The sequence below is a fragment of the Papio anubis genome, chromosome 17 (assembly GCF_008728515.1).
Source record: "Papio anubis isolate 15944 chromosome 17, Panubis1.0, whole genome shotgun sequence".
Classification (NCBI taxonomy): domain Eukaryota; kingdom Metazoa; phylum Chordata; class Mammalia; order Primates; family Cercopithecidae; genus Papio; species Papio anubis.
This window is the reverse complement of record NC_044992.1, coordinates 41959468-41970633: the sequence shown is the minus strand read 5'-3', so window position 1 is coordinate 41970633 and position 11166 is coordinate 41959468. Positions and strand designations below refer to the sequence as shown.

The following is an 11166-nucleotide window of genomic DNA, read 5'->3' as shown; positions in this document are numbered from 1 at the left end:
CAGGTCTGCGGGAGCATGGACTGTCTGAAAGGTTCTGAGTTTAGCTTCAAGCACAGTGCCTGGCACATACCATTTGTTGAATAAATGGATCTATCTATATGTGTGTGTGTGTGTGTGTGTATATATATATATATATATTTTTTTTTTTTTTTGAGATGGAGTTTTGCTCTTGTTGCCCAGGCTGGAGTGCAATGGTGCGATCTCCGCTCACTGCAACCTCCGCCTCCCGGATTCAAGCGATTCTCCTGCCTCAGCCTCCTGAGTAGTTGGGATTACAGGCATGCGCCACCACGCCAAGCTAATTTTGTATTTTTAGTAGAGACGGGGTTTCTCCATGTTGATCAGGCTGATCTTGAACTCCCGACCTCAGGTGATCCGCCCGCTTCGGCCTCCCAAAGTGCTGGGATTACAGGCTTGAGCCACCGCACCTGGCCTACTGGATCAATATCTTTTTAAAAAATTCCTCACTGGGAGGAATCTGATGTAGGACTGAATCCCAATATTTTAGAAGCTGCCTTGTCTCTTCTCGCCTCGATTTCCCATCCTGTTAATCAGGAGACTTAGGGTGGGAGGACAAAGCCAGGTGCAAGAGGCGCGAGCGCAGCGACTAGCAAAACGGAGTTGGAAGCCGGAATCTTCAGTTTCCCCCGCTACATGAGGCACCATGTGCACCACGTGGACTAAAGGAGACACTGTCTTCTCCATTTTGAAGCGGTGTCCAGGCTTCAAGACCCAGATTCCAATTTCTCACTGTGAAGAAGCTCGGGAAAACTGGGAACTGGCGGAAGTGCGCGGGCAGGCATTACCTGGCCCCACGGCCTCTAGGCAGGGGCGGAGTCCGGACCCGGCCACCGCGGGCCCCGCCCCCAGAGGGCGGAAGCCGAGCCCGCCCTCTCCGCCCGGGCCTGGGCGTGTCCCGCAGGCGCACGGCATGCTGGGAAGGCGTCCGCGCGGCGGCCATTTTGTCTTGTCGGCTCCTGTGTATAGGAGGGTTTTCGGCCTGAGAGCGGGCCGAGGAGATTGGCGACGGTGTCGCCCGTGTTTTCGTTGGCGGGTGCCTGGGCTGGTGGGAACAGCCGCCCGAAGGAAGCACCATGATTTCGGCCGCGCAGTTGTTGGATGAGTTAATGGGCCGGGACCGAAACCTAGCCCCGGACGAGAAGCGCAGCAACGTGCGGTGGGACCACGAGAGCGTAAGTCCCGCGGGCCTTGGGCCTGAGGCCGGGCTCCGTGGGGGAGGGGAGCGGGCGCGGGCTGTGGCCCGCCGGGCCGCGGCGCAATGTGGGGCCAGGGCCGCACCGGGGTCGAGCGTCTGATCCGGTGCCCAGGGAGCCAGGAGGGAGGATGGCCCAGGAGGGAGGATGGTGTCCGGACCCGGGGATGGGGGTGATTTGGTTTTGTTGTTCTAGTATCAAGGGGGTCCAGGAGAACCCTTGGCAGAATTGAAAAGCACCTTGATGAGGCGGGGAAACGCGGGAAAGAAGTATAGCAGCATCTTATTAAATCTAGCGGCTCCGAGGTTTCACCTCATTGTGAAATAGGGAGAAGGGCACATTCTTCTGTAGTTTGGGTTGAACGTCGTATTTAGACTGAAATTTCTGACTAGGATTCATGGTAAAAATCGTGGCGGTATTTTATTTCAGTAATTACAGCAAGATGCTTATACGGGGAGATAGAAACGTAAAATAAGTAGTTTACTTGTTACGGGTTACCGTGATGATTTACAAATATTGTTCGTTAACAGTATTCTAATAAGCTGTCAAGGTTTTTTCTAAAACATCAGACTCATTTGATGCCCTTAGCCCTGTGAGTAAAGGTAAATATTATAACCCCAGTTTCACTGGTGAGACTTAAAAAGGCTCACCCAAAGTCTTGGCAACTGAGGAAACTAATCTTTGTAGTTAGCTTTCCACAATCCTATGAAACTGTTTCTCTGCACATACTGTAACATTTTAAGTATTTTGATCTAGTTTTGAACATGCAGTGTAATGTTTACTTTAGGTCTTACCTGGAGAATAGATACAGAATTTAATTTTACTTTGCGGTTGTAATCTAACATGCTAATTTAAAAACAATTGCTAATCAAAGTATGAAGGAATCGTTCAGGTAATGCATGCTTCTTTAGAAAACTATTTTCTTAACTCTTTTTAAACGTAGGCTTTGGTGAAGGTAAAATTTCTTTTTTGCAGTGTAGGAAAGCAAGTTGGTGCTAGATGACTTCTTTTAGTACCTTAAGAAAGAGTAAGTATGGCTCAAGTTGTATTGGGGTGCTACCTGATTCCAAAGTAGTATGAAACATTCTTAGAGTAGAATTTATTGTTTTTAAGAGGTAGGTTTTTTGTTTTTGTTTTTAACATGTAGGCTCCCCACAGCACTCCCCCCCATTTGTCACAGTAGGAGACTAAGGAACTGCTTATCTTGACCATCTTTTGTAGGCATCTTTGTTACAGCGGAGTAACTTAAAATTTTTTTAACTACCTAACTCTAACCTTTCAGTCTAAACTTTGCAAAGGTGTTAGGAATAACGCTCAAAATCCTAAGGAAGGTAAAAAACAAACCAAAACATTATGGCGATTCAGCTGATATGCAATAGGATATTTGTGCATTTTGAATTCAAGAGAAAAATGTTTTCCATTGCACTGCTTATCAGTTGGAGCAGCCTTGTATCTCTGCGCCCTTGGCTTTGAACACGTTTTAGAGAAACTTTTCTTTCCCGGGGTAATTTGTTGCCAGATTACATTGTATGCGATGGTTTTGACTCTGCAATGATGAGGCCCTCAGAATAGCAATTTAGGTTTTATGTCATCTCAGCCATAATCTGCTTTGCTTTCAGTTTTAGTACTTTTCACTAATTTTAACTTTCAGTGTTTGTTACTAAATTATTTAATGCCTTAATGACAAATTGCACTTCATTCTAGATTGAAGGGTTTCAAATCAGTTACTGACATTTCAGATTCATATCTGCAGGGAAAATGTTGGTAGTGTTGACCAAAAACAAAGCACATGGTCTCATCTAAATAAGTGGAATTATTGTGTAATAAAGCTGGGGAAGCTCTTTATATCGTTTCCGGGTCATCTGCGTATTCTTGTACTGTTGGCTGCTAGTGCTAAACCTGCAGGGATGGTCAAACCCATTATATGCTGAAAAGGATTCACCATCACTATAGTCTGATATTTTAACATATTTTTGCATTCCTTTTACATCTGGAAATTTTTCTTGGCCATACTTGCATTAAATGGAAGAAGCCATTTCAGCTGTATTAGGTCCTTGTTTTTTCTTTGGAATAGAGATGAATACCAAAATAAGGAAAGGAAGCAACCATTTATTAAAACGACAGTTGCCGAGGCATCTGTAGGTATTTAACAGTCAAAATGGTGACTTTAGCTTAGTGTTAAAAGTAGTCCCTAGATAGCTGTATTTGACCTGTGGAATTTGTTTTAAATGCAGATTTCTGTACTTCAACGCCTTGAACTCCCCTTCCCAGGGAGTCTGATTCAACAGTCTTGGGGAAGGGTCCCAGTATCTGCATTTTTTAAAATGGCTCCTCTTAGGCATTCTAAAGTTTGTGACCTACTGTTTCCTGACCCATCCTGATTAGTCCTGGGCTTTTAATTGTGCGTATCTGCACAATTAAATCGTAATTGGTATTAATTTGGTAGTAGATTCTACTACTATACTTTTTTCTCCTTTTCATGATGAGTGATATGTGAACAAGCAGCACTTGCGAAGCTCAGTTTCAAGTGAAGGATGCATCTGTGATGCAGAATCATCGACCATTTATTTGTAATGGTGTGTATGTAACCTTCACCAAGGTGTTTTACTAGGGCTAGTGCTTTTACAGGCATTTTCAACTTTGTAGATTGCTACCTCTGGATCTGAGAAACTTTTCAGCTAAAGTCAAATCGAGTTTGATACTGTTTCATGGATTCATTGGTACACCCTCCCACCGTGTTTGTTTGTATTTTGCAATTGTTTGAGATTATTGTTTTGGTGTTTTACACTAAGCAGTTGCTTGGTTAATCCTAAACAACTACAGAGATGAGGGAAGCATGTGATTGTAACTGACTGCCTAGGGGGAGTACCTTTCAGTGAGGGTTTAATTTCAGTGTTTGCCAGAGAAGGCACTAGTAGCCATATTATCAGAAGATTGTAAGTAAATTGTAAAGTCTGATCTGGAGCTTTTGTTATTTTTTATGTAGCAAGACAGAAATTTTGTAGTTCAAATTGAGGTTTTTATATTCTAGATCTCGACCTGAAAATGAAATTACTTAATTTTGTTAACACTGATTCTAATATCTGAAATGAGTTTTCTTCCATTTATCAAACTCAAGCCTACCCTCCCTTCCATGAAGGTTTAACATGAAGGTTTAATAATTTATGAAGGAAGTAGAACTAAATGTTCTTTTCTGAAATCTTTGGAATGTTAGCAGATACTGTCGTTGACACTGAAAAATTGTTTAGAAAAGGGAAAACAGTTAAGGCTTCTGTCCACATTTTTTACTTGTAAACTTTTTCTTTTTTCTTTAAAAATGTTCAGAATTTGGGAGTGAAAATCGAAAGCAAAAAAATAGTAATTGTAATGCATGATGGCATCTATTAATATGTATTTTACTAGTTTTCATTCAGAGTCACCAAAATGTTCATAGTAACTTTACTATGTTACAGTGGAGTAAGATAGAAAAGTAAGCATTTTCTACCCCACCCCACCCCCCCCCTTTTTTTTTTTTGAGACAGAGTCTCTCTCTGTCGCCCAGGCTGAAGTGTAGTGGCATGATCTTGGCTCACTACAACCTCCATCTCCTGGCCTCAGCATGCAGAGTAACTGGGATTGCAGGTGTGCGCCACCACACATGGCTAATTTTTGTATTTTTAGTAGACAGGGTTTCACCATTTTGGCCAGACTGGTCTCAAAACTCTTGACCTCAAGTGATCTGCCTACCTCAGTCTCCCAAAGTTGCTGAGGTTACAGGCATGAGCCACCGTGCCCGTCTGGCATTTCCTCATTTCCTACCTTACTCCATAGTAACATAGTAAGTGTTGGCTTCTCAGAATTGCCAGCAGTCCATGTGTTATATGTGTATGTAATTACTGTTTGCTTTTCTTCCCAAAACATACAGAATTAGAGTGAATAGTACAATATAATGAACTCCCCATGTACCCATACCCAATTCAGTAATATTAGCACGTGGTCAATATTATTTCCTCTGTATCCCTTCCATTATTTTGAAGCAATTCTGTATTTCAGCCTTAAATCCATCATTGTTTATCTGTAAAATATAAGGACTTTTAAAAAAACATAGCCGATCAGGCATGGTGGCTCACACCTGTAATCTCAACATTGGGAGGCCAACGCAGGCGGATCGCTTGAGTCCAGGAGTTCGAGACTAGCCTGGCCAACATGGTGAAACCCTGTCTCTACTAAAAAAAAAAAAAAAAATTAGCTAGGCTAAGTGGTGCATGCCTGTAATCCCAGCTACTCCGGAGGTTGAAGGGGGAGGATCCTTTCAACCCAGGAGGCAGAGGTTGCAGTGAGCTGAGATGGTGCCACCACAGTCCAGCCTGGGCAACAGAGTGACACTCTGTCTCAAAAAAGAAATAGAATAAAATAACCACAATACCATAATCACACTGAAAATAATAGTAAGGTATTTACTAAATCTTTGGTTGCTTTAGGAAAATGTGTGTGTGTGTCTGTCATTATATATGTTATTAGACTTGATTTCCTCACGAAAGGAGAAGGTAGCTTAAATTTGTAACATTGACTTTTTCCTAATACAGTTCTTCATTTTATGAAATATTTTCTCTTCTTCCCCCCCCCCCCCCGCCCCCACCCGGGATGGAGTCTTGCTCTGTTGCCCAGGCTGGAGTGCAGTGGTGTGATCTCAGCTCCCGGGTTCAAGCGATTCTCCTGCCTCAGCCTCCAGAGTAGGTGGATTTACGTGCCTGGCTAATTTTTGTATTGTGGTAGAGATGGGGTTTCACCATGTTTACTGGGCTGGTCTTGAATTCCTGACAACAAGTGATCCTCCCTAGGCCTCCCAAAGTGCTGGGATTACAGGTGTGAGCCACCGTGCCCAGTCCTTCTCTTCATTTCTTACTAGTAGGTTAGGAACATTGTTGTATTCATTTATCCAATGAAAAAGTATTGCTCTGCCGGGCGCAGTGGCTCACGTCTGTAATCCTAGCACTTTGCGAGGCTGAGGCGGGTGCATCACCTGAGGTCAGGGGTTTGAGACCAGCCTGGCCAACATGGTGAAAACCTATCTCTACTAAAAATACAAAAATTAGCCAGGCATGGTGGCGCATGCGTGTAATCCCAGCTACTTGGGAGGCCGAGGAAGGAGAATAGCTTGAACCTGGGAGGTGGAGGTTGCAGTGAGCCGAGATTGTGCCACTGCACTCCAGCCTGCGCGACAGGAGTGAGACTCCATTTAAAAAAGAAAAATGTTTTGCCCTTAGGTAGATAACAGCAGGATAGTACAGGTATAGCGCTTGGTCCTAAAGAGCCATCAGGTATTGGTGACAGGAAGGAGTAAATGCACTTTTTTTTTTCCCAGTAGGGATTATTCCAGTTGAATGTAAATGCATTTCCATAACAGAATATGATAAATGCCACCATTGGGAAAAGTAAAATTGACCCTTGAACAACATGGGTTTGAGTTGAGTGTGTTCGCTTTATACGTGGATTTTTTTCAATAAATATATTGGAAAATTTTTTGGAGATTTGCAACAATTTGAAAAAACTTGAAGACAAATCACATAGCCTAGAAATATTTTTTAAATATAAGAAAAGTGCATCACAAATACATAAAATAGATGTATATACTAGTTTATTATTTTCCTACCAGAAAATACATACTAATCATAAAAAGTTAAACTTTATGAAAACTTATGCACACACTACATGGTGCCACTAGCCGTCGAGAGAAAGTAAAGATTAAGTAATAACTGCACAAAATTAACTATAGTACATACTGTAATACTCTAATAATTTCGTAGCCACCTGTTGCTATTACAGTGAGCTCAAGTGTTGCCAGGATCCACTTAAAATGCCCTATGACCTGTGACTCAATCTCTGCATGAGCAGTTGGTGTCTATAGTAAATTGCCTATCACAGTAAAAAATGATCCCTTGGTTCTTGTGTATTTTCATTATGTTTATTGCAATACCATATAAACTTTTGTTGTTTTGTGTTTTGTTGTTGTTTTTGAGACAGTCTTGCTTTTGTCACCCAGGCTGGGGTGCAGTGGTGCCATCTCGGCTCACTGCAACCTTTGCTTCCCAGGTTCAAGCAGTTCTCATGCCTCAGCCTCCCAAGTAGCTGAGATTACAGGCGTGTACCACCATGTCTGGCTAAGTTTTGTATTTTTAGTAGAGATGGGGTTTTGTCACGTTGGCCAGGCTGGGCTGGAACTCCAGGCCTTAAGTGATCCACCCACGTGCTGGGATTAGAGGTGTGAGCCACAGCACCTGGCCTATGTACCATACCATAAACTTTGAATAATGCCCTGAGACCCATACGAGTGCAGCTCGTATTGGAAGTGCTCCCAAGAAGCAGAAAAGTCATGACAATACGAGAAGTTAAATTGCTTTATATGTACGTAGACTGAGATCTGCACCTGGGGTTGCTGGCATTTTAGGCAATTCATCTTTTGTATACAGATGACCTAAACTTAGGGTATTGATAAATGTAGCACTGTAAATGTGTTTTCACATTTTTTTCTCTAGCTTACTTATAGTTATTTTTTTCCCTAAACATTCTACAATGCACATCTCTAGCTTACTTTATTGTAGGAATACAGTATATAGCCAGGCATGGTGGCTTACGTCTGTAATCCCAGCACTTTGGGAGGCCGAGGTGGGCGGATCACTTGAGGTCAGGAGTTGGAGACCAGCCTGGCCAACATGGTGAAACCCTGTCTCTACTAAAAATAAAAAATTAGCCAGGTGTTGTGGCTGGTGCCTGTAATCCCAGCTACTCTGGAGGCTGAGGCAGGAGAATTGCTTGAACCCGGGAGGTGGAGGTTGCAGTGAACTGAGATCACGCCACTGCACTCCAGCCTGGTTGACAGCGAGACTTTGTCTCAAAAAAAAGAAAAAGAATACAGTATATAGTACATAATTTACAACATACATGTTAACCAACTATTAATGTTATCATAACGCTTCCAGTCAGTTGTAGGCTATTAGTTTTGGGGGAGTTAGGGTCAGTAACTCTCAGTTGTTATAAAGGAATACCTGAGGCTGGATAATTTATAAAGAAAAGAGGTTTATTTAGTTCAGTTCCACAGGCTGTACAAGAAGCATGATAGCTGGCACGTATCTGGTGAGGGCCCCAGACTGCTTCCACTCATGGCAGAGGGGGAGCCAGCATGTGCAAAGATTGCATGGCTAGGAGTGCCAGACACTGTTCAACCAATTTTCCAATCAACTAAGAATGGCAATTCACTGCCACAAGAATGTTTTTTTGGGACCAAACAAAGCATATCCAAACCATAGCAGTGCCCCTAGCTCCCTGAGTTCAAACGTCAACTGTACAGTGCACACAGGAAAGGAGTGCATAACCCAGACTGGGATGGATACCAGGAAAGGCCTCTCAGACAAAGCGGTCTTTAAATACAGTTACCTAAAAGATTGGTAGGAATTAGCCTGAGGGAGAGGAGAGAGAAGACACCTTACCAGCCTGAAGGAAGAGCTGGAGAAAAATCAGTGAATTTGGCAAATTTTAAATAGTATTGTAGTGTGTTTCTTTTTGTTGGGTGGGGGAGTGTAGATAGGTAGGCAGGAACTTGGTTTTAAGTAGTTTTTATAAGCCTTGTTAAAAGTTTAGACTTTATTACAGTGGGAAATAACTGAAGGCTTCTAAGCAGAAGAGAGTTGATGACTAACTGGCTGCTGTGGAAGATTGATTGAAATTTTACTAGAAGTTTGTGTAGGCAATAAGTAGTGAATCATGCCTGCAAAGGTACATGTAATAAAATTAAAGGCATGGAAATGAATGTGTGGTCGTGGTATAGCTGAAACATAAAACTATATGTTATCAGGGACATAATTTTTGTTATAAATTCTTTTTTTTTTTTTTTTTTTTTTGAGGCGGAGTCTTCACTCTGTCCCCCAGGCTGGAGTGCAGTGGCACCATCTCGGCGCCCACCACCGCGCCCGGCTAATTTTTTTTTTTGTATTTTAGTAGAGACGGGGTTTCACCTTGTTAGCCAGGATGGTCTCGATCTCCTGACCTCGTGATCCGCCCGCCTCGGCCTCCCAAAGTGCAGGGATTACAGGCGTGAGCCACCGCGCCCGGCCTGTTATAAATTCTTTTATTAAAAATTATCTCTTTGGGGATTTATCTTAAATACAATGAATTGAACTCTTTTAGGTAGAAAGAAAATATTTACTTATAGAATTAAACTGTTAATATTAAGGCAGAAGTGACAAAAGACTACAGCGTGAAAGGTTGTTTTTTTGAAACAGAGCCTTGCTCTGTTGTCTAGGCCGGAGTGCAGTGGCGCGATACCAGCTCACTGCAATCCTCCGCCTCCCAGGTTCAAGCGATTCTTGTGCCTCAGTCTCCCGAGTAGCTGGAATTACAGGCGTGTGCCACTATGCCTGGCTAATTTTTTTTTTTTTTTTTGAGATGGAGTCTCGCTCTGTCGTCCAGGCTGGAGTGCAGTGGCCGGATCTCGGCTCACTGCAAGTTCCGCCTCCTGGGTTTACGCCATTCTCCTGCCTCAGCCTCCCGAGTAGCTGGGACTACAGGTGCCCGCCACCTCGCCCGGCTAGTAGTTTTGTATTTTTTTAGTAGAGACGGGGTTTCACCGTGTTAGCCAGGATGGTCTCGATCTCCTGACCTCGTGATCCACCCGTCTCGGCCTCCCAAAGTGCTGGGATTGGAGGCTTGAGCCACTGCGCCTGGCCGCTTGGCTAATTTTTGTATTTTTAGTAGAGATGGCGTTTTGCCATTTTGGCCAGGCTGGTCTCGAACTCCTGGCTTCAAGTGATCTGCCTGCCTCGGCCTCCCAGAGTGCTAGGATTGCAGGCATGAGCCACTGCACCTGGCTCGTGTTCCTTTTTTTAGCTAATAAAATTTCCAGGTATTCCTGGATTTTAAATTAATCAATATTTGTGTATATGTGACATTTGAAGTATTCCAGTAATATGTCCTGTTTCAGAATACAGTAAGTCTTCATTTAACGTTGTTAATGGCTTCTTGGAAACTGTGACTTCAGTTGAAATTACATATAACAAAAGTTTTACCATAGATTAGTTAATATAAAGAAGAGTTAGGTTTCTATGGCACATTTCTGGTTACAAAAACATAACTAAAAAAGACCCAAAACATTTCTGACATCAAACATTGAGATAAATTTGAGTTATACATACATTTAAGAAAGATGAATAAAAGCGAGATAATTACCCAGTTTTTGGTGAATCAGTGAGTGATGGCAGTTGTGGTGGTGGGTTAAGTCAAGGAATAAATGTTTACAACTTGAACATTGTCAGAAGCACCTCCTACCTCCATTCAGTTCCAACACAATAATAAATTTGATAAACTCACCAACCACTTTTGGACTACGCTGTTTATTGTCATGCATTTGTGTGATTATCATATGCTTTACAAACTTTTGTTTTACAATAATTTGTATTCATTCCTTTCCAGCCTCCTTATTCCAGTTCAGGGTGGCGGGTGGCCAGAGCTGATCCCGGCTGCCCAGGATGCAAGGCGGGAACTAACCCTGGACAAGATGCCCTCCCGTACTCACACACCCACACTCACCTAGACTGGGAGTTAGCCATGCCATTTCACTTACTGTGCACAGCTTTGGGATGTGGAAGGAAACCAGAGTACTGGGAGAAAACCCATACAGACATGGGGAGAACTTGCATACTCCCACACAGCCCTAACTGGGAATCTTTTTTTTTTTTTGCCTCATCACATTATTCAAGGACTTACTGTATATAGTAATTAGGATTGGCTATTTAGATTTTTAAAATTTAAGTCCCTGTCAGTTTTACTGTTTACAACATGAGTTGTGTTGCCAGTATTTAGATAATCAAAGTAGATAGTGAATATAAATACATTTTATATATTTTTTTGGGGGGGAGGAGGGCGGGGAGACAGTGTCTGGCTGTGTCACCCAGGCTGGAGCGCAGTGGCACGATCTCGG

General features: G+C 42.8%; 1 protein-coding gene across 10 annotated transcripts in view; it reads left to right on the top strand.

Moving 5' to 3' along the window:
• Positions 1-910: 910 nt before the first annotated feature.
• Positions 911-11166, top strand: part of LUC7L3 (LUC7 like 3 pre-mRNA splicing factor) — a 34383-nt gene continuing 24127 nt past the window's right edge. For 6 of the 10 annotated variants that reach the window (XM_017950570.3, XM_009190239.4, XM_009190238.4 and 3 more), the window contains exon 1: positions 911-1193. In XM_017950570.3, the coding sequence (XP_017806059.1) occupies positions 1095-1193 (99 nt within the window). In that variant the 5' untranslated portion in view covers positions 911-1094. The remainder of the gene's footprint in view (positions 1194-11166) is intronic. The other 4 variants (XM_017950573.3, XM_017950571.3, XM_017950572.3 and 1 more) reach the window with 2 other exon arrangements.